A 24,847-nucleotide genomic window follows, 5' to 3' on the forward strand; every position below is an offset into this window, starting at 1 on the left:
TTTTGGTTACTACATGATTCCATATGTGTTATTTCATAGTTTTGATGTCTTCACTATTATTCTACAATGTAGAAAATAGTAAAAATAAACACCCTTGAATGAGTAGGTGTTCTAAAACTTTTGACCGGTAGTGTATAAAAAGTATTACCAAAATGTTCCAAAATGGAGTTGAAACTAGAAGTTGAGCTCTGCCACACAGTGTCTCCGTGGCTTTGTCACCGTGCTTGTCAAAACTACTCCACTCTCACTTCACCCTGAAGTAACAGAGGGGATCTTTTGGACTTTGTCTTACCTGCTGTAGAGTTGTCTCTGTGAAACAGACAGAGTCTGAACGGTTTTTTTCTATATTTTATTTCATTTTATCTGGTCAAATGACACTGGATTGTTGTTTAGGCACTTGCTTGCAGTGATAGGCAGCAACGATATTGTTAGAAGTGTGTGGTGTCGCTATATTGGACACACACCTCTCAAAATGATTACTTGCTGTATAGACATTGAGAAAGAAGTTGCCATGTAAAGCTGATGTGCTGTTTTGAAGGGTGGGAGGCATATTGTATGCATATGAACATAAATACTTCTATGTGTGCATATAATTACAAATATACTGGAAAAGTGGGATGAGGTTGTGCTGATTTCATAATAGAGGATTAACAAATGTGCAATGTTAAGACTGCAGACTACTTGTAAGGACTAATACAGTGCAATAGTTATACTGATGATGGGTGCCTTACTGTTGGATGCACTGCCACTGAAAACCATGGAATTTATTATTTAGTCTACCTGTGATCTACTAACATTTCAGCCATCCGCTCTCCATGTGGTGAGGTCATGACCTCTTCTGGAGCCCTGGATGACCTCACCTTTATTGTCAAAGGTGTGGGCCGGTTGGACTGTCTTTACCTACTCATTAAGGTCCCATATAAGGATTGGCCAATACTATTGATAAGCTATGATATGCTCTTTCAATGGTAGGAATAATAAGAACTGGAACTAAAATCCATTGAAGAGCAGAAAGATGACAAACACAGGCCCTAATAGGACAGAACTGCTATGAGTGGCTGATTCCATAGGCTCACATGAAGCACTATCCTAATTCCATAGGCTCACGTGAAGCACTATCCTGATTCCATAGGCTCATGTGAAACACTATCCTGATTCCATAGGCTCACGTGAAGCACTATCCTGATTCCATAGGCTCACGTGAAGCACTATCCTGATTCCATAGGCTCATGTGAGACACTATCCTGATTCCATAGGCTCACGTGAAGCACTATCCTGATTCCATAGGCTCATGTGAGACACTATCCTGATTCCATAGGCTCACGTGAAGCACTATCCTGATTCCATAGGCTCACGTGAAGCACTATCCTGATTCCATAGGCTCATGTGAAACACTATCCTGATTCCATAGGCTCACGTGAAGCACTATCCGTTCCACTCTTCCTCTTCCACCCTTCAATTCACCTCAACCTTTTGCTCTTCATTCCCCCAGTGTGTGGTGGTGTGTGTTTGCTGTATTTGCATTCAGTTTAAATGGAAAACATACATAAATAAATGTCTCAGTGCGATTCATATTGTCTCTGCAATTTCATGATGAAGACAAATGCTGCAAGATGTTGTGAAAACAGGTAAAGGTCTTGAGACTGTAAGCAGATACAGTACATTTAGTTTGTTTGGTATCCTGCATTGCCATCTTGTGGTCCTTAACATAATTGCAATCGGGAATAAGATTACAGTAGTATAACACTCCATCGAGTATAATCATCAATGTCCTCAAATGGTTATTGCTCTACCTTATTACTGCCAAGTGCTAATTTTTTATATTTTCTTCTCATTTTGAACATTTTGACTGTTACTGCATATCTCGAAATTAAGCATCTAGCACCACCTAGTGGATTTACGGTGAATTACAATATAATGAATACGGATTACATTGAATCAGCATCGAGAAATAAGTCCATTGAATTTCACTCACTTCTATAAATCAATAAACTTTATTCAATAACACAGTATAAACAACCAACAACAGCAAAAAAACGGAACTTCACATGGAGTAAATGGATGGTTGTAGCGGTAAATCCCAAAGGGGTAGGGCCTACAGGAGCACAGCTGTTTGAGACAGAAACACAGACATAAAATCAAATCAAATCAAGTGGTTTGACGTGTATGGGTACAGATGCACAAACCTGCTCTCTTTGCATGTTCTCAAGCCATTCAGTCACTTAGCAGATCTACAGAAATGGGCAAACACATTCATGCTGAGCGACATTTAGCTACTGTATGAAACGTTTGTGTTATTACATAAAAACCAAGTTAATCAGCTCTTTAGAAAGGTTTCCATTGTATATAAATGATCTGAAGTGTACCAAAAAGTATATTACACATTTTCCAATGCATGATTCCTGCCTAAACTTCCATTTGAAAGTACTACAAACTACCTGCACTTTTGACTTTTTCACTGGATTACAAGCTACATACGTAATGTACTGTACCAGTTTCACACAGCATCAGAAGACTATGGGAAAGGAAAAGATCATCAGCAGCATTTTTCTTTTAGTAAGAATGCAGTCAGTGAACCCACTAAAATGTCCCAGGCTTCCCACGTTGCCCTTAAACCATGCTGAACAGCACTATGCTGTTGAACCACACCACTCCTTCATATAGAATGACAAGGGCCAGGAGATTTTCCTGGCGAGGTCACAGGGTCAGGAAAAAACCCTGGCCCTAACTATAATATATAACTAGGACAAGGAAATGTTCTTGACTACATAACTTGGCCCTAAGAATTGGATGGTAATAACGCAAACCCCTACAACCTGTCTATTAATGCAGTGTGTACCTACACATCATACAGCAGCTGCATAACAGACATCTAGGTTTCTAATAGTTGTTGATATATATGATAAGTTTAAGGCTCTTTAAGGACCTGAGGATTTCGAACATATGATGAGGCACACACAAGGCAAAGCATAGAATAGCTATAGAGTAGACACGGCTAACTGAGAGGATGAGACAGACAGCCATATGAGGGTCCAGTCACCAGTGCAATTAAATGGCCAAGGTAGAGGAACCTGTGGAAGATGGGACTTCAAACCAGTGAGAGTGAATAAAGTCCTTTAACATAGTGTCACATTTCTGTTCAGTAAAATTTTCCCTCAGGCATCAGTGCAATGTTTTATGGAGTAATAAAAAAATAGTTAGCAATACACACATCATATCAGTGGTAACAATTCCTAAGTTTCTAAGAAGACTGAACTATGATCTTTGTTTGACATTAAACCACAGTTACAGGTTTATTTTTGACCAGAAAATGCTGTTCACTTCAGATGACAAAAATGCTCTTTCCAACAAACTGAAAACGTTTAAAATTAATCTGTAAGTATGGGCCATGCACTGAACTCCACTCAACCTTGCCTTTTCTAAAAAGCCCAGACTAATTATGAATTGGTTTCAAAATAAATCTATAAAAGCTAGACATATCATACAAAAGATGCATATTAGACATTTTAATGAAAGCTGCTTTGGTAACAACAGTCAAGACTTCGGTCGATTTCCTGTTCTCGCCGGCTGGCGGGGTGTTGAAAGCGGGGCCCTTTCTCTCCTTCTCATCTCAGTGACTTTGTTTTCCAACGTCGCTTGTCCTCCTGCCTCTAAAACCTAAATGAATGGATCTAGTTACACCAGACTGGGCGGAGGGTGTTCGTGTTCCGTTGTCGAGTTGCCTCCACATCAGATGCAATGTTCGCTGGGAGCGCTTTGTCATAATGATGTTCGCGCTGTGAAAGACAGTGCTATTGTACTGAGGGCAGATAAAGTAGAGACCTTGGTCGCTGAGCCAATTGCATTGGATCCTGAAAAACGTGAAAATGAATGGGCTTTGTTAGTCTGTCCATTTACGCAGAAAAATACAAGTAGCCTGGTTGGCAATTCGTTGTTGGCTTTTTGTGCTATTACATGCTTTGGTAATCAAACCTTGGGCATATTTACATGCATTTCTGAATACAAAAATGTATTTAGGCCGGGATTCAATCCGATCGCGCTTTGTCAGCTATCCACCTTTTAAAGGCAATGTTCCCGCGATCAGATTGAATCCTGGCCTGATTCGTTTTTTGTGTGCGTACCAAATAACCCCCACTCTATCTGCTCCTTTTCAAATCAAAATCAAATCAAATGTATTGGTCACATACACATGGTTAGCAGATGTTATTGCGAGTGTAGCGAAATGCTTTTGAAGTCATGGCTAGGGCCACAAAAAATTCAGGTCCCTAGTCATAACAATAAACCAGTAATGGCAACAGCTCTAAGCAACACCATTGAGATCATTGAAGTGTGAGGGAGCAGTCAACTAGAGACTGACCTGGTATTCTGGGGATGGTGATCTGTCTGCTACTGCTCCCCTCTCCTCCCTCCCCAAATGGTTTGATCTGGATGAAGTACTCCTCATCCATAGGCAGAGAGAGCTCCACCGACGTCGTGTTGGTTTCCATGACACTAGGGCGGCTGTGTCGGTTACCCTTGTAGAGCACCTATGGACGGACCACACAAGTAAAAGGTCACCGGGAGAAACCATGACAACAGGCACTATTTCTAACTAAATCAATGTAGTCAGTGCTTTGGTTTCCACTAGATAGCACAAGCACAAAGTCCAAATTGAAATCAGATAAATTGCAGAAATAGGCAGGGTTTATGACTTTGTGGCTGTGTTAACTAGTGACAACCAAACGCTTCCTTACTTTGTAGCCAGTGACCTCTGACTCGTTCTCCAAGGCTTTGACTTGCTCCCAGTTCAGGATTATCTTGGAATTCAGTGTGTTCCACATCACTTTCACTGGGGGCTGGCTGGGCGCTGAGGGACACAGATACATGAGGATGAAGATTACATGATCTCCAATAAGTCAGTGGAAACAACCTCTCTAACCTCTCTAAGGCAGGGTTGATGCTTACGTGGTTTCTTGGTGGTGACATTGACAGTGGCACTAGGAGGCCCAGCTCCGGCCGTGTTGTACGCTCTCACTGTGACATAGTACGTGTTGCTTCCTCTCACCCCTCGGATAATGGCTGACGTCTGGTTCCCTACCGTCCTCTGCACACTGGCCACCTCCTCCTTCTCTCTCTTCTCCCAGTACCTCAACTGAGACCAGATAGACAGAGGATAACCAGGGACATTAATGCAGACACTAGTCTGACAGGACAACTGTAAACTGGAACAACAGTGAGTGCAGTAAATTGGTATAAAAACAGCATTTAATTGTATGGTGTGTCACCTCATACAGTGTCGTCTTTCCATGGGTAAGGTGCTTTGGTTCTGGTTTCTTAGCTCATGAAGTGAGGGAGTGTTTAAATGGTGTGGTCAAAGAGAAATCACCATGTGCATAATGTCCCAGCTGTCAAGTTGACTGATAACAGATTTTCTTTGTCACCCAAGTGTCCAGGCTGAAATAGCTGGCACGGTTGACAGGTCAAACATAATTTGTCTTTCCTCGCAGGAACAGTTTGCTCAGGCCCACTTGCCTGGTTACTTTAAATGGTCAACAATTCATAATTCTAGTACTTTATGCATCCCATGGATGAAAATAGGTAATTTGTTCATATATAGAATTTGAAAAGTGAGCTGAGCCACAGTTTTTTTTTACCCACAGTACTGTGTGGTTTATAGGCTAAAGTTTCTGTCCCCTGGTGCATTGCATCACTAGACTGTTAAAATAAAGCTTTAAGACCCAAGGGGGTGTGGTATATGGCCAATATACCACAGCTAAGGGCTGTTCTTATGCATGACGCAACGAGGAGTGCTAGGACACAGCCCTTAGCCGTGGTATATTGGCCATATATCACAAACCCCCAAGGTGCCTTATTGCTAATATAAACTGGTTACCAACATAATTAGAGCAGTAAAAATAAATGTTTTGGTCATACCCATGGTATACGGTCTGATATACCACAGCTTTCAGCCAATCAGTATTCAGGGCTCGAAACCACCCAGTTCATAATAATCTGTATAGTTAGTAACAACACTGAGCACAGCAACAACAGAAACAGACAGACAGAGACAGACTGACTGACTGACAGACAGACTGACAGACAGACCAGGCTGGACCATCACACATAACAAGCTATTAGAGATGAGATGCCCAATGTGCATGAGCTAAAACACGCACGGACGCACACACACACACTTACACTTACACACACACACACACACACACACTTACACACACACACACACACAGCACCTGGACCTTTGCCCTACCACTCACTAAAGCTCTTTTGGGGGGGGGGGGGTTGGTTGCGTCTGTTGGTTTGCCCTGTACGGAGCTCGCACGTGCCCTGTTGAGCCCGTTTCCCAGTCTGCCTTGTATGGAGATTGCACGCGCTCGGTATTCAAACATGCATGGCTTGAGATGTGGTAACCGGTTGAGTGTGTGTAGCAAGTTACCTAGTTTAAATATCAACAGTACTGCCACAGCAGCATAATATTTGATTAACACTTGATTTACATCATCATCAATATTGGGTCAGGTTGGTTGATATGCGCAGCAGAGAGCGGCAGGAAGACAGAGAGGAGTGGCTGCATCTACGACCCTCCGACCCAACTCCATCCATTCTTCAGTCGGGAGTTGCACATGTGTGTCAGGGCAGCAGCAACACAGGTAGTCTAGGCCAGGGCTCTACAACCATGTTCCTGGAGAGCTACCGTCCTGTAGGTTTTCACTCCACCCCTAATCTAGCGCACCTGATTCTAATAATTACAGTAGCTGGTTGATAAGCTGAATCAGGTTAGTTACTGGGGTTGAATTGAAAACCTACAGGAGGGTAGCTCTCCAGGAACAGGGTTGGAAAGACCTGGTCTAGACTCTAGCTAACCACCATATACTAAAATATCCACACAAGCCACTAGCCAGCTAGCCATATTTCATGAGTTAGAAGATTATTAATATTATAAGTTATTATTTAAAAACATTGAAGATAAATCACAATCAGTAATAAAAAATATCATGAACAATCAGCTGATAGCCCACCCTCTTTTCCCGATGTCAATCATGTCTTTAGGAGGCATTGTAACTATCTTATGAAAGTAGGTTTTCTTTCAAGTGGGGGGGGGGCACCCTTTTTTATTTATTTTTGCACCTGCCCCCTGAAAGTTCTGTGCACGGCCCTGCACACACACGCAAACAAACACACACACACACAAATAGGTAGAATTTGACTTACCTCATAGCCTAGAACTCTTCTCTTGCTGGTGTTCCAAGGCAGGGCTTTCCATGAAAGCTCAATCTCAGACGCTGACAGACTCTTGGCTTGGATCCTGGTGGGTGCTCTGCCAGGCTCTGGGTTAATGCAAAAAAATACTTTAAATGAGTTTAAAAGTAATGGCAGGCTTTGATTACCCTTAAAGTGGGTCCATCTCTTTCATCAGAGGTACAGCGAGAGAACCAGAACCATCAGCAACAGCAGGAACCAACCATCTGCAGATGTAGATAGGAGTGTATGGGTTAAAGGATCACTGAATAAACTATCCAGAGACGCCTCTCCATTGGCTTTTAAACATACTGCTGCTCCTCTGCGTCTCAGACTGACATGACATTCTTTACCAACCTTCCTCTGCAGAGTAGATGGTGATGACGGGTCCGAATGGGCCTTCCCCTTCATTGTTGTACACTCCAACCTTCACTTGGAAGGGGGAGAAGGGCTGGATGCTCTCGTTCTTGAAGACATATTTGGAGGCTTCTGGTGAGGGCACTGCGGCCTGCATCCAGCCTGTGGCTCCGTACGGTCTGAAGGCCACCACATAGCCAAAACCTCCCCCGTTCTGTAACTCCTCAGGAACAGGCTGCAAGAAACACACACACACACACACACACACACACACACACACACACACACACACACACACACACACACACACACACACACACACACACACACACACACACACATTGAAACTGGTGCACAAATAGTGAACACACACATCCATCCATAATAAAGCGCCCTCAGCATGACACCTTGTTAAGACTGAAAGCACATCATATTTCATATATTTATGGGGACTGACTTTTATTGTTTAAGTCAACACTCCTCTAAAGATGGTTAAATAAAGGGCATTTTATTTTATAACACTTTGGAAAAGTAAGACATTGACTGAGAGTCATAGCTATTGTATAGCATTAGACAGACACCTTACATTTTAACTTAATTGGTTTGCCACACATTTAAATAATTTAGTCCATTGTACTTTGAGGTAACTTCAGAACTGTATCAGAACTTTGAAGTTAGACTTTAATTTAACTATCATATTGAAACCAACATTCAACAGACATTCAGCAAAACTTTCACAGCAGTGGATGATTTTCAAGCAGGCGGAATAAATATGAGTTTTCAAAACGGGACTGATTAAGAAGGAAGCTTCATTTAAAAAAGATACGTAAAACACAATCTTCGAAAAGTTGCTTGTGACTTTGTGAAGAACCATTCTGTTTAATTATATTATTAAAACCTCAAAGGCATTTTTCTCTCCCCAGGGTGACAGCAGCAGTTATTGCTTCTCTGTTCTTAAAAATGAAATGCCATACTTTAAGCCTGCCTGCTGTTATTAATGAAACAACGGCCCGATTCCTTAGAGAATAATGACGTCTGGCTTCCCCTCCACGTGTGAGGGAGTATGGGAGCAGGCGGCTTGCTTACCTCCCAAGTGATGACTAATTCTGAGCGACTGCCTCCACCTCCGCTCACATTAGCTGGTGTGACCTTCGGAGCTGGGGGAACAGAGGGTAATTTTTATCCTGCTCAACTCAGTCGACACCAGTCATCAATGATAACATGATAATAACACATTCGGATTAGATTTTTTGACATTGAAATAGCTTTTCTCCCCCATACCAGACCAACTAATGGCAAGTAGACGCACATAAGAAACACAGAAAACATGCAGGATTGAAGGGATTCCATGAAAACAGTACATACATGTCTCCTTTGTCCTTGCTTGTTTGGATGGTTTGCTGGGCTCCCCGGTCCCAATGGCGTTGCTTGCCAGGACTCTGAACTCATATTCCACCCAGGGGCTCAGATCTATTACTGTAGCTGTCAGACGGCGGCCCCCCACCACCTCAGGAACTGGCACAAAACAAAACAGCCCCCTCCCCTCAGAATGAAGCAGGTACCAGGAGAGTGTCCTCTAGGCTGACAGGCCCACTGAGCACACTCCACAGGTGCAGGGGACTAATCAGTCAGAAGGACACATGGTGTACTCACACACACGCAAACACACGACAAAACACATGACAAAACACACACCCCAAGGGTGGAGCTCACTCGGTTTCCCTGTTTGCTCATGTGCAGAGCTCTGTTTGTCCGGATCATGAAGGTAACTCCCCAAACTAACAGACTTCTCCCCTAAATAATTAGAACAGTCCCAACCATGCATGACTACACCCTGTTCTATTGTAGATGATATAGTAGAACTGGGTGATATGGACCAATATTGCTATAAATTGCCTGAATTGACGAGATAACAATACATAGAACGATACGTTTATAACATTAATGTGCACCACAGTTTTTTTTATTATCCTTTAAACTACTACTATGGTTGTAGCCATCAATTTTTCCGTAAAAAATCACCGATCATTTTTGGTTTATCGTCCCAGCTCTATAATATAGAGAACCGCCATCCAAACTTTCATATGGGACACTTTTCTATGCTACCAAATAGCTCCCTTCACTGTAAGTCAGACATCTGGAAATAGATCCACATTTCAAAAAACCCTGCAGTCAAGTAAAACTGCAGTCAACCTGGTCACTGAACAATCGTGTGTCATTTGGTATCAAAGTAAAATCACTCACAGGCCTATATATATTCTCACAGGGGAGAAGAGAAAATGGAGATCAGACCCCTATATAATGCTTTGATGAGGCAATGGCTGGTTGGAGAGCCTACCTGTGGTGACAGCCTGCCAGCCCAGGGAGAAGGGTGTCCTGGCCTGGATAGTGTATGTGGTAATTGGACTGTGATTATCAGGCCCGGGCCTCCAGGAGAGAGAGGCTGTGGTGTCACTGATTTCTTCTACATGGATGCTGGTGGGTGGGCCTGGGGGACCTGCAGATATGGGGCACAGCCAGGCAGGGAAAGAGATGGAGGGAGGGAGACAGAGAGAGAGGGGTGGTCAGAGAGAGGGTGGGGGGGGGGAGAGGAAGGGAGAAGGAGTGTGATAAAGGCAGAGCAGGGAGCAGTGGTGTCCTGATCACTGTCCGCCTTCAGCAGTGGCAGTACAGCTGGCAAAATCAGTTTGGTGAGCAAACCTCAGGGAGCCTTTCTATCTTTTATTTTATTTATTTTTTATTTCACCTTTATTTAACCAGGTAAGCCAGTTGAGAACAAGTTCTCATTTACAACTGCGACCTGGCCAAGATAAAGCAAAGCAGTGCGATAAAAACAACAACACAGAGTTACATATGGGGTAAAAAAAAACATAAGGTCATAAAATACAACAGAAAATATATATACAGTGTGTGCAAATGTAGCAAGTTATGGAGGTAAGGCAATAAATAGGCTATAGTGCACAATAATTACAATTAGTATTAACACTGGAATGCTAGATGTGCAAGAGATTATGTGCAAATAGAGATACTGGGGTGCAAAAGAGCAAAATAAATAACAATATAGGGATGAGGTAGTTGGGTGGGCTAATTTCAGATGGGCTGTGTACATGTGCAGTGATCGGTAAGGTGCTCTGACAACTGATGCTTAAAGTTAGTGAGGGAGATAAGAGTCTCCAGCTTCAGAGATTTTTGCAATTCGTTCCAGTCATTGGCAGCAGAGAACTGGAAGGAATGGCGGCCAAAGGAGGTGTTGGCTTTGGGAATGACCAGTGAGATATACCTGCTGGAGCGCAGACTACGGGTGGGTGCTGCTATGGTGACCAATGAGCTAAGATAAGGCGGGGATTTGCCTAGCAGTGATTTATAGATGGCCTGGAGCCAGTGGGTTAGCCTTTCTATCTAATTAGATTAGACGTTATTTTGTCATCCTAAAGAGAGCGAGACACGTCTCTATCTGACCATCTTTTCAACTGATCTCACAGAGTACGATGCCTTCACATCACAATTAGAGGCATGCCCAGGACAATGGAGAATAAACACAGACTACTTTCTGTGTCACCAGAGGAATTTATTAGACTGTATTAGTGATTTAAATACTTGGATGGCTCACAACTTCCTCCAGCTAAATCAAGACAAGACCAAGGTACTTATTGTTGGATTCAAAGCACATAGAGAATCTAATTGCACATTTTAATTCACGGGCAATAAACTTAAAACACCAGGTAAAAAACCTAAGTGTTATTTTAGATTCTGAACAAAATTTTGAATCACACATTAGGAATGTGACCAAAATTGCTTTTTACCACCTGAAGAAAATTGCCAAGGTGTGGCCGTTTCTCTCTCAGGCTGATACAGAGAGACTCATCCATGCTTTTTAAAACAAGCAGGCTTGACTACTGTAATGCTCTCCTGTCTGGTCTACCCAAGAAAGCCATTGGTCAACTGCAGAACATACAGAATTCTGCAGCACGGGTACTGACCAAGACCAGACGGAGAGCACATTTTACACCGGTTTTAAGGTCTCTGCACTGGCTGCCTGTGAGTTTTATAATTAATTTCAAGATTCTTCTATTGGTTTTTAAATCAATCCACGATTGTGCACCCCAATACATGTCAGACATGCTTTTATGTTATGTACCCAGTAGGTATGTTGCCATGGATAACTGAACCAATCAAGTGACCAAAAACTATTTGTGTGGGATTGTTGCCTAGCAAATTGCATTTTCTATTACCATGACTTTTCAATTACCTTTCAAGGACACGAGGATGGCTTTTCACTGACTTACTTCTGTGAGGTTTACAAGGTTTTTCCGACTACATAGGCAACCCATATTGAATGTGTGACAGTGTTAACATTTGCTTGATGCTTTATAACATAATTAGTAAATACCAATCATTTATAGAAAAAATAAAGGTATCTTTCATGAAATATTGCTTGTCCTGAATAGACAGAGGTACCTCGGACTACCAGGTCTGCTGCGATGGAGATGCTGTCCACTTTGGTCTGTACCGCACAGGTGTACTTCCCTGCATGTCTCAGCTGGATGTTCCGAATCATGATGTCCCCAGCCGAATGCTGCTAACATACAACACACACATGAATATACATACACGCAAACGCACAGACGGACACACACACGCACGGAGACACACACACACGCACAATGATTAATATACTGTAGTAACATTTTAATATTAGTAATTATAATACATGAAATATGCGGATTTGACAACAATATGTGAGCAGAAACAAAAGATTTGAAAAACATATTCAGGGTCTTTGTATGTTTATTATTGTATTATAATTCTAGGGTTTAAACTATTATCTGTTTCCAGGTTCTAAAAGGGTGATGGGCATACCTATAAATGTGAGACAGGCAGAGTACTTACATTTAATCATAATAATTGCACAAATGTATTCATACAAATGTGCTGATTTTAGCTGTAGAAGAGTGGCCTCATTATTTCAATGATCAAGCAAAGCTTAATAGCTTAAGTTCTCGAGTTCTTTTTATTTCATTTCTAATTGCAGTCCCCGCTTTCACACTATCATTTAATCAGCCCACCACTGAGTGGAGTCAGGACCAGTGTTAAATTGGATGTGGCAAAAGCTGCTGCATCATTACAGGGATCCATGAAGTTTCAATGAAACAGTGTACAAATGTATTTAACTCTAGAGGTGGTGTCATTTATCATGGCAAAAGGAAAACATTAAGATTTTTTTTAAATAATGAAAAACATGACAAGCTGACCAGAGACTGAACATGTCTCTGCTAATCACTTCTGGAACAATGTTCATCATCACTCTTCTTCAGACAGGGGAGCTAAACAAGGCTATTTTAAGTGTTTTGTTTTTACCGTAAAAATGTAAATGAAGTTTTGAGCTTGGTAGGTGTTAGGGAAGGGTGGCGAATATGTATAGTATATGTGATTTTTTTAAAAACTACGTGCAGCACATTTTCAGCCCATTAATACACATGATCCAAACATTCTCTGCACTGCGGATACCCTTCTCTTTTATGACCTCACTCATACTAAAGGAAGGGAAACAGTATCAATGTACAAATGCATCACAAGCTTCACCCCTTGATCTTTCTCAGTGTCATTTCTGAAGGGGTTGAAAAATCTATGTGTCTTTAATGACATATTTTCATGAGAGAGCAGTGGCATAAATAAAATATAAGCAATCTCCAACACAGTGTAGTAAAGATGTGTGTTTCTTCCTATTCATTATGCATTGCAGTGCTCCTGACAAGCATGGTGTAAAAGCGTGGTACTACGGCACCATTTCTCAGACATGACACTTTGATTATAAATGGGAGCCTTGATCGCCCCGCAGGTTCTTGGAATCGTGAGGGAATATTCGGAGGCTTATGCACTTACACCGCCCACTTTTTCAAAGTATCCGCCGTGGTTGCCAAAGTGGATCAGCTGCTCGTTGAAGAACCAGGTGAACATGAGCTTCAGAGACGGGTCATGAGTCACCTGACATGGCAGCACGATGCTCTCTCCTACAGTCACATCCAGTGTGGACGGTGCCGTGGTGATAATGGTCGGCTCTGGAAAACAGCACACATACACTACTGTTAGTGTGAATGAAACGTCAACGAAACACATAAAAAAAGCAAGCATTAAATTATGCAGTATTAAGTGAAATCCCCAAGCTAAAAATATTGTAAAAGATTATTGCAAATGTTTTGCAAAAGGAAATGTTCTAATAACTTACATGTTTATCAAATTACTAATTCAACAAATAGATGGACACGTGTGGAAGTAAAAACACACTAACTCAGGACAAAAAACGACTGTGATTACCAGAGTTAACCCGTTTTAGCCAGCCAGAGGGTACAGTGTGGAGACTGTAATGGCTTGTCTCCCTGTACAGATGTGGGATCTGATGCAGGGGATGCAGGGGAACTTTTCTGCAATGCAGGAAATGTAAAACTTGTAGTGTATTTGAGGTTTAAAAAGACTTCTGAAGTTTGTAATTTCCACCTGATTTTCCCCTTATGAAAAATGCATCAACCCCTACACAAATGACCATTAACTATAATCCACATAATAATCCACATTTCCTGTTGCTGCAGGATTATTTTCCTGCTGTAGCAAACTGGCTCAAGCTAAGATCCTACATCTGTACGTAGAGAGATATAGTCTATCTATGTGTAACTGTGAGCTCAGCCTTCAGTCGGTAGGTACAGTAACTCCCCCATCTGCAGACTGCAGTGCAGACCCCCAGACTGCTGCAGCCACTCAAAGAACAATAAACACAAGCAGGGGGCTCCTCCTTCACAACACATTCTCTATTCAAGTCTCTGCATGCATGTGGTGTGTTGCTGTTGTTCCACTGGGGAATTAGACAGCATCCCTCATCTCCAGCATGAGTGTGAGCAGAGACAGCTAATCATGAGCCTTCAAGAGTGTCTGCTAAATGATGTAAATGTAATGGCTACCCGGACTATTTGCATTGTCCCTGCATTGACTCTGCAGCGGTACCCCCCTGTATATAGCCTTGCTACTGTTATTTTATTTTACTGCTGCTTTAATTATTTTGTATTTTGTATTTTTTTACTTATCTATTTTTCACTTAACACTTTGTTTCTTTCTTAAAACTGCACTGTTGGTTAAGGGCTTGTAAGTTAACATTTAATTGTAAGGTCTACACGTTGTATTCGGTGGATATGACAAATAAAATGTGATTTGATTTGATTTGATTTGATTTTGACAAGGAGAATGGGAACACAGGAGAGCAGAACGGTGAGGGGAGTGGGGTGGGGTGGGGGAGCCGCTTGTTTCTGGTGCTGTACGGCGCTTGTCTCCCTCTTGGGGGTGCTGTGAGTACTCGGTTGAAATATCCACTCTGAGCGCCGACTAAATTAACCATGGCAAATAATCCCTGGACAGGCAGCCATAGATTCCTGCAGAAAATGCCGGCAGTGCAGTCGTCATCCAGAGTAAATTCGATACCTGCATTGTATTCCCCTTATGTGATTGATCTAGTCTCTTCTATTATCAGAGCAGAGTGATATCAGCTGGTAGGTTTGGTTAGACTACAAGGCGAGGGTGTCTTAAAGGCTCAGCCCTATTCCAGGGAAGATGAAATGGGACACATAACTATATCGTGACACAGTCAGACCCTCACAAAGGGACATTTGCAGAGAGAGAAAGGGTTGAAAGGGAGAAAAAATGAGAAAAAATGAGAAAAACCTACGCCTCCTCTTTCCCCTGACATGTCCCTTGTGAGAACATAAAAAGAGGAGCGTAAACGTCTTTTGGTTCCTGACAATAATGCCAATGGCCTTTGTTATAGTCTTAATATCACACGTTTTTTTGCACTCCTCTCAGTAAGGTATCCTTATGACATTTTTTTTTTAACCAATTTTTACACCTAATGACATGTCAGTGTCAAGACGAAGTGCTGAGAACATACAGGTGAAATGTCCAATGCTAACCGACACAGCAGCCTATCTCTTAATGAGAGAGCAGTCATTTTAAAAACCATGGGGGCCAGATGTATGGTCATGCCTAGTTAGCTCTGAGCTCTTAGGCTGACCAGAGACATTCATTCATTGTAGAGATGACAATGGGAAAACCTCTCCTATTACTCCACTCAATCATCATTTGTGACAGATTGTATGGATAACTCTGGTTGGTTACATGACCTCAGCTGACTGAGCAGAGCTCTCCAGCGTAATTTGATTGATATCTATCTTGTATAATGCCTTGTTACCTACTGTCGTTATAAAAGCGAGGCGAGTACTCCTCTCACTAAGCAGGGTCAATCAGAGACAAGACGGAGAGCTTGTAACCACCCCGACAGATAGATCCCACTACACTCCAGGGACTGCTGGGAGGTTGAGCAGCAGAACAACCGGAGAGACAGAAATTGCATAGTAATAATGTTAAAGTGGGAGGTCAAAGACGAGAGAGAGAGAGAGAGAGAGAGAGAGAGAGAGAGCTGGGCTGGGCTGTTTACAGTGTGAATTAATGTGGGCTCCATCCTCTCCCGTCTCTGTGGCTCGCGGCTGACACGCCTCACTCTGCCAGTGCCTCTGCCCAGCTGCCGCTCATCTCACAAACAGCCAGTCACACATTAATAATGCTCTCACAGGCTACTGCGGCTACTGCCACTGAGGCAGAGACGCCCCATCAACCCCTGTGGAGACTCCCCCCCAAGTTGAATGGCCTTAGGTGGGGTGTGTAAATGTGTACTCCTCTCTGGTGTACATATTCTTAAGGCCCTCTGCTCAAGGGTGGCTGTGTGCACTTGAATAATGCATTAGGAGCATTCCAGAGTCATGTGGTTGAAGAGTTTTCAGATATAACAGGCGGAGCGAGGCACGACCTTCCAAGCTCAGAGCCACATGGCTGCTCCCCAGTGAAGAGGGTTGAAAGAAACACAAACACCTTGTGTAAAGGGTTTTCATTGGGAGGTCACAGGGCCTTTGTTAACAGAGCAACCTGTTTGAATAGGTGAGGGCAGCAACTAAACAAAGTCTCTTTGAACAGTGCTGGCGTGCATAGTACCAACCTACACTCTTCCTGACTACATGACTTGAGTAGCACTTTGGTTGCTCGTTGTTGTACCTATGTATTCCATAATGATTTCAGTGCATAATTAAAATTGTCCCTTGATACTTCAGATGAAAGTATACTGTAACTAACTTCTTATAGGGTGTCTGCAAGAGATAAATTGTTCAAACCGAATCTTCATTTCCCAGTCTTTTAGATCAAGGAAACGCAAAATAAGTCCTTTATCATGCAGAGCAAAACAAATTATTCTACAGCCATTCAACATGAATACTCCACATTTTCGTCAAGACACAAAAATTATTATCTCAAGGACAAACCTCAATGGAGCATTGGTTGGTGAGCAAACTTTGTGTAAATAATGAGACATATTCTAGTGAGCTGCTCTCAATACTCTATTCATACTGTCTATAATAGCACATCTGTAGCTACCTACTGATAAGATATTGGGTTATATTACAATTTTCCATACATTTTCCTTCGGCTTCAACAACACATCAATAATCACAGTCTGAATCTCTGACTCATTGCATATTAATAGCTTGTGCAGTAGAAACACCTCACAGAAGTCAGTCTGAAATCTAGATGTTTTTTTGTTCATTTTCTGCTGCCCACAAGCCTTGAAAGAGCACCACATAAATCGTTCAGACAACTTATCTTCTGTCCTGCACCTACAAAAAATCTGGAAGTGACAAAAACAATGACCACTGCCACCTCTCTGAATTGAGTTTCAGACTTTTGTGATAACCTGCTGATCCAAGCAATCCTTTTTAAAGCACAACACAAGACAGAAAGACACCTTCAAATGTAATTGGAAATGGGGCACGATGACCACTCGCAACAGAAAATCAAATTGTTGAAAAAGAAACATGCTGAATAATCTCATATCACCACTGAGTCTCTGCATTATTTCTCAGACAAAGTCTTGTAAGATGAATTGCCATCTCAGACATCCACAAACTCAACATTGAGTTGAGGAGTTTTAAGATCATTGACCAGCTGTAATGTTACTAATTGCAAGATTCCATCTCCACTGTGATCAACATTCCGAGTCCATTTTCTAATCAAGACTGATGAAAGCGGTTTATATACCCTCAGTGTTGAACTAACGGGGACATTAACAGGGTTCATCTGTTTTGACTCCTCCTCTGCTGTTTAGGTGGTTTATTCACATCCACAGTAAATGAATGCACTGTGACAGGTATTTTTCAGTATTCATATAGCCACAGTCAATTTGAATAAACTACTGTCATCTCCTATAAAGGATGCTCTGGCTGCGGAAATTCCCCCAACTAAACAGATTTCCAATCCTCAATGAAATAGTGCATGTAAATTACCCTGTCCCATTTTCCTTACAGTATCGATTATGACAGAAAGGCTCAAGATCATATGAGAACATTTGCACATCAGCCCCAGAATGCAGCTATCACATACTTACTGTATGATGATGGAAAGTAAACCATTAAGGGAGAATGTCAAATAAAGCTAATATATTGCTTTCACGTGAATAACTGAGAGGATAACAGCCAGGCCTATTTACAGAGCATAGATACACACAAGCATATTTCTTTAGAGCCAGATTAAAAACTCATAGATGGGCCATCAACCTGAACCCAGAGTGACAGTTACAGGCTTTCAGAGCCCACCCCTCTCTCTGCACAATGTTGGGCAGGGGGGGGATCCTACATGTTCATTCACAGTGGGTGATAAATGGTTAAAGGGGCTCTGTAGAGTGTAATTAAATAACGTTCAACTCTTTACGTCAAATAGAGTATCATGCTGTAAATTGAACAGCAATGAACTGTACTGTACATAGCCATTTATCCAGGTGGAAATACTGATAAATGTTTCATTTCTTCACTTTAATTTAAGCTGGGTCATTCCAGTTTTCTGTGGTAGCAAATTATTCTAGAGATGCAATGAGCAGGGCATGCAGTGAATGAGGCATGCAGTGAATGAGGCATGCAGTGAATGAGGCATGCAGTGAATGAGGCATGCAGAGAATGAGGCATGCAATGAATGAGGCATGCAGTGAATGAGGCATGCAGAGAATGAGGCATGCAGAGAATGAGGCATGCAGTGAATGAGGCATGCAGAGAATGAGGCATGCAGAGAATGAGGCATGCAAAGAATGAGGCATGCAGAGAATGAGGCATGCAGAGAATGAGGCATGCAGAGAATGAGGCATGCAGTGAATAAATCATCAGCAGAAAGCTGTCCATGGCAAGGTGCACTTGAAGCTCTATCGCCACATCCTTGACTGCTGACTTTCGGGCATTTAAAATATATTAAATCTGTGTTTCATTATTAAATCGGGAGAGTAAACATTAGTGATGGGTCGTTCGCGAACGAACAGCTCTTTTTGAACTGCTCTTTTTGGTGAGCGTTAGGAACCGAATCACATCGGTGAAAGAACCGTTCATTTGGCTCCCTGATTTCCATACTGCTACTACTGCTTGTTGAGCTTCAAACAATGATTATCTGCAAATAAGTTACAAAATAATTATCTGAAGATGGTAAATCCTCACTGCAGAAACAATAAATAGTTGGAAGAGCAGTGCGTAATTTTTTAAAATTGTAACGGGCATATCACGATCTGGCATAATGGTAGCCTACTTTTTGGCCTTTATATTAGAGATTAGCAAAACGTTCATGGTTCTAGGTCGATTTGTTTGCGAGCTCTCTTTTACGTTGATGCAGCTATCAAAAAAATTTGGAATGCCCATCACTAGTGGACATACTGTAATATGCATTATCTGCAGGTATTATCAATGATTCATTATATAGCTACTGTGGCTTGCGAAAGTATTCACCCCCCTTGGCATATTTCCTATTTTGTTGCCTTACAACCTGGAATTAAAATGGATTTTTGGGGAGTTTGTATCATTTGATTTACACAACATGCCTACCACTTTGAAGATGCAAAATATTTTTTATTGTGAAACAAACAAGAAATAAGACAAAAAAACAGAAAACTTGAGCGTGCATACAGTGCTATGAAAAAGTATTTGCCCCCTTTCAAATTTTCTCAACTTTTGCATATTATTTATACTGAATGTTATCAGATCTTCAACCAAAACCTAATATTAGATAAAGGGAACATAAGTGAACAAATAACAAAACAATTACATATTTATTTCATTTATTTCATAAACAAAGTTATGCAACACCCAATTCCCCTGTGTGAAAAAGTAATTGCCCCCTTACACTCAATAACTGGTTGTGCCACCTTTAGCTGCAATGACTCCAACCAAATGCTTCCTGTAGTTGTTGATCAGTCTCTCACGTCGCTGTGGAGGAATTTTGGCCCACTCTTCCATGCAGAACTGCTTTAACTCAGTGACGTGTGGGTTTTCAAGCATGAACTGCTTGTTTCAAGTCCTGCCACAACATCTCTTCAAAGGGGGTGACACTCTAGATCCAAACTGTTACAGACCAATATCCATCCTGCCCTGCCTTTCGAAAGTTTTTGAAAGCCAAGTTAACAAACAGATCACCGACCATTTCGAATCCCACCGTACCTTCTCCGCTATGCAATCCGGTTTCCAAGCTGGTCATGGGTGCACTTCAGCCACGCTCAAGGTCCTAAACGATATTATAACCGCAATCGATAATAGACAGTACTGTGCAGCCGTCTTCATCGACCTGGCCAAGGCTTTCGACTCTGTCAACCACCGCATTCTTATTGGCAGACTAAATAGCCTTGGTTTCTCGAATGACTGACTCGCCTGGTTCACCAACAACTTCTCAGATAGAGTTCAATGTGTCAAATCGGAGGGCCTGTTGTCTGGACCTATGGCAGTCTCTATGGGGGTGCCACAGGGTTCAATTCTTGGGCCGACTCTTTTCTCCGTGTATATCAATGATGTCGCTCTTGCTGCTGGTGACTCTCAGATCCACCTCTATGCAGACGACACCATTTTGTATACATCTGGCCCTTCACTGGACACTGTGTTAACAAACCTCCAAACGAGCTTCAATGCCATACAACACTCCTTCAGTAGCCTCCAACTGCTCTTAAACACTAGTAAAACTAAATGCATGCTCTTCAATCGAACGCTGCTGGCACCCGCCCACCCGACTAGAATCACTACTCTCGACGGGTCTGACCTAGAGTATGTGGACAACTACAAATACCTAGGTGTCTGGTTAGACTGTAAACTCTCCTTCCAGACTCACATTAAGAATCTCCAATCCAAAGTTAAATCTAGAATTGGCTTCCTATTTCGCAACAAAGCCTCCTTCACTCATGCTGCCAAACATGCCCTCGTAAAACTGACTATCCTACCGATCCTTGACTTCGGCGATGTTATTTACAAAATAGCCTCCAACACTCTACTCAGCAAATTGGATGTAGTCTATCACAGTGCCATCCGTTTTGTCTCCAAAGCCCCATACACTACACACCACTGTGACCTGTACGCTCTTGTTGGCTGGTCCTCACTACATATTCGTCGCCAAACCCACTGGCTCCAGGCCATCTATAAATCACTTCTAGGCAAATCCCCGCCTTATCTTAGCTCATTGGTCACCATAGCAACACCCACCCGTAGTATGCGCTCCAGCAGGTATATCTCACTGGTCATCCCCAAAGCCAACACCTCCTTTGGCCGCCATTCCTTCCGGTTCTCTGCTGCCAATGACTGGAACGAATTGCAAAAATCTCTGAAGCTGGAGACTCTTATCTCCCTCACTAACTTTAAGCATCAGTTGTCAGAGCACCTTACCGATCACTGCACCTGTACACAGCCCATCTGAAATTAGCCCACCCAACTACCTCATCCCTATATTGTTATTTATTTTGCTCATTTGCACCCCAGTATCTCTATTTGCACATCTATCATTCCAGTGTTAATACTAATTGTAATTATTTTGCACTATAGCCTATTTATTGCCTTACCTCCATAACTTGCTACATTTGCACACACTGTATATATATATATATATATTTTCTGTTGTATTTTTGACTTTATGTTTTGTTTTACCCCATATGTAACTCTGTGTTGTTGTTTTTATCGCACTCCTTTGCTTTATCTTGGCCAGGTTGCAGTTGTAAATGAGAACTTGTTTGGCTTACCTGGTTAAATATATACTTGTTTGGCTTACCTGGTCAACTGGCTTACCTGGTTAAATAAAGGTGAAATAAAAAAAATAAAAAATCTCAATTGGGATTAGGGCTGGACTTTGACTAGGCCATTACAAAACTTCCAATTTGTTGCTTTTTAGCAATTTTCATGTAGACTTCATGTAGGCTTCAGCTCACAGATGGATTGTCTGACATTCTCCTGTAGAATTCTCTGATACGGAGCAGAATTCATGCTTCCTTCTATTAAGGCAAGTCGTCCAGGTCCTGAGGCAGCAAAGCATCCCCAAAGCATCACACCACCACCACCATGCTTGACCTTTGGTATGATGTTCTTACTGTGGAATGCAGTGTTTGGTTTTCGCCAGGCATAGTGGGACCCATCTCGTCCAAAAAGTATACTTTTTGGACGACATGGTTCCAGTAATTGGAAGTTTTGGAATGGCCTAGTCAAAGTCCAGACCTAATCCCAATTGAGATGTTGTGGCAGGACTTGAAACGAGCAGTTCATGCTTGAAAACCCACACGTCACTGAGTTAAAGCAGTTCTGCATGGAAGAGTGGGCCAAAATTCCTCCACAGCGACGTGAGAGACTGATCAACAACTACAGGAAGCATTTGGTTGGAGTCATTGCAGCTAAAGGTGGCACAACCAGTTATTGAGTGTAAGGGGGCAATTACTTTTTCACACAGGAGAATTGGGTGTTGCATAACTTTGTTTATGAAATAAATGAAATAAATATGTCATTGTTGTGTTATTTGTTCACTTATGTTCCATTTATCTAATATTAGGTTTTGGTTGAAGATCTGATAACATTCAGTATAAAAAATATGCAAAAGTAGAGAAAATTAGAAAGGGGGCAAATACTTTTTCATAGCACTGTAACTATTCACCCCCCCCCCCCCCCCCCCCCCCCCCCCAAAGTCAATACTTTGTAGAGCCACCTTTTGCAGCAATTACAGCTGCAAGTCTCTTGGGGTATGTCTCTATAAGCTTGGCACATCTAGCCACTGGGATTTTTGCCCATTCTTCAAGGCAAAACTGCTCCAGCTCCTTAAAGTTGGATGGGTTACGCTGGTATACAGCAATCTTTAAGTCATACCACAGATTCTCAATTGGATTGAGGTCTGGGCTTTGACAAGGCCATTCCAAGACATTTAAATGTTTCCCCTTAAACAACTTGAGTGTTGCTTCAGCAGTATGCTTAGGGTCATTGTCCTGCTGGAAGGTGAACCTCCGTCCCAGTCTCAAATCTCTGGAAAACTGAAACAGGTTCCCCTCAAGAATTTCCCTGTATTTAGCGCCATTCCTTCAATTCTGACCAGTTTCTCAGTCCTTGCCGATGAAAAACATCCCCACAGCATGATGCTGCCACCACCATGCTTCACTGTGGGTATGGTGTTCTCGGGGTGATGAGAGGTGTTGGGTTTGCGCCAGACATAGCGTTTTCCTTGATGGCCAAAAAGCTCAATAATAGTCTCATCTGACCAGTGTACCTTCTTCCATATGTTTGGGGAGTCTCCCACATGCCTTTTGGCGAACACCAAATGTGTTTGCTTACTTTTTTCTTTAAGCGATGGCTTTTTTCTGGCCACTCTTCCGTAAAGCCCAGCTCTGTGGAGTGTACGGCTTAAAGTGGTCCTATGGACAGATACTCCAATCTCTGCTGTGGAGCTTTGCAGCTCCTTCAGGGTTATCTTTGGTCTCTTTGTTGCCTCTCTGATTAATGCCCTCCTTGCCTGGTCCGTGAGTTTTGGTGGGTGGCCCTCTCTTGGCAGGTTTGTTGTGGTGCCATATTCTTTCCATTTTTTAATAATGGATTTAATGGTGCTCTGTGGGATGTTCAAAGTTGCTGATTTTTTTTTATAACCCAACCCTGATCTGTACTGCTCCACAACTTTGTCCATGACCTGTTGGGAGAGCTCCTTGGTCTTCATGGTGCCGCTTGCTTGGTCGTGCCCTTTGTTTAGTGGTGTTGCAGACTCTGGGGCCTTTCAGAACAGGTGTGTATTTATATTGATATCATGTGACAGATCATGTGACACTTAGATTGCACACAGGTGGACTTTATTTAACTAATTATGTGATTTCTGAAGGTAATTGGTTGCACCAGATCTTATTTAGGGGCTTCATAGCAAAGGGGGTGAATACATATGCACACACCACTTTTCCGTAATTTATTTTGTAGAATATTTTTTAACAAGTTATTTTTTTCATTTCACTTCACCAATTTGGACTATTTCGTGTATGTCCATTACATGAAATCCAAATAAAAATCCATTTAAATTACAGGTTGTCATGCAACAAAATAGTAAAAATGCCAAGGGGGTGAATACTTTTGCAAGGCACTGCAGAGGACTCCTGATATCTCCAGGAGTGATAAGTATAATTTTTGTCTAAATCTGTCGTCTAGTACTGTCTTTTTGCTAGGTATGGCCATCTACACTACATGACCTGCTCGTCAAACATCTCATTCCAAAATCATGGGCATTAATATGGAGTTGGTCCCCCCTTTGCTGCTATAACAGCCTCCACTCTTTTGGGAAGGCTTTCCACTAGATGTTGGAACATTGCTGTGGGTTCTTGCTTCCATTCAGCCACAAGAGCATTAGTGAGGTCAGGCACTGATGTTGGGCGATTAGGCCTGGCTTGCAGTCGGCGTTCCAATTCATCCCAAAGGTGTTCGATGGGGTTGAGGTCAGGGCTCTGTGCAGGCCAGTCAAGTTCTTGCACACCGATCTCAACAAACCATTTTGTCTCTTGTATAATACATTCTATACATGAGTTTATACTGGATTAAGCATGCATTTTTCTTAAGTGTAATTTCATTAGTTATGCTCCAACTTTCCCTCCATCTTGTGCCAACATGTGTTTAACTTTCTGAAGTTCTCCCATGTCACCCTGCTCCTCTGCACATTCCACTGGCTTCCAGTCAAAGCTCACATCCACTACAAGACCATGGTACTTGCCTACGGAACAGCAAGAGGAACTGCCCCTCCCTACCTTCAGGCTATGAGCAAACCCTACACCCCAACCCGAGCACTCCGTTCTGCCACCTCTGGTCTCTTGGCCCTCCCACCCCTATGGGAGGGCAGCTCCCACTTAGCCCAGTCCAAGTTCTTCTCTGTCCTGGCACCCCAA

At 42.3% G+C, this 24,847-nt stretch overlaps 1 protein-coding gene across 1 annotated transcript in view; it reads right to left on the bottom strand.

The window, feature by feature from the left end:
* Positions 1-3,321: 3,321 nt before the first annotated feature.
* LOC311139011 (contactin-4-like) overlaps positions 3,322-24,847 on the bottom strand; it is a 217,979-nt gene continuing 196,453 nt past the window's right edge. The window contains exons 13-23 of the mRNA XM_084173839.1: positions 13,477-13,652; positions 12,052-12,172; positions 9,932-10,090; positions 8,959-9,108; positions 8,680-8,750; positions 7,594-7,828; positions 7,210-7,325; positions 4,945-5,131; positions 4,734-4,846; positions 4,358-4,526; positions 3,322-3,851 (exon numbers count right to left, since the gene is read on the bottom strand). Of these exons, the coding sequence (XP_084029965.1) occupies positions 3,760-3,851; positions 4,358-4,526; positions 4,734-4,846; positions 4,945-5,131; positions 7,210-7,325; positions 7,594-7,828; positions 8,680-8,750; positions 8,959-9,108; positions 9,932-10,090; positions 12,052-12,172; positions 13,477-13,652 (1,589 nt within the window). The 3' untranslated portion in view covers positions 3,322-3,759. The remainder of the gene's footprint in view (positions 3,852-4,357; positions 4,527-4,733; positions 4,847-4,944; positions 5,132-7,209; positions 7,326-7,593; positions 7,829-8,679; positions 8,751-8,958; positions 9,109-9,931; positions 10,091-12,051; positions 12,173-13,476; positions 13,653-24,847) is intronic.

The sequence above is a fragment of the Coregonus lavaretus genome (assembly GCF_964263955.1).
Source record: "Coregonus lavaretus genome assembly, chromosome: 12".
NCBI lineage: Eukaryota > Metazoa > Chordata > Actinopteri > Salmoniformes > Salmonidae > Coregonus > Coregonus lavaretus.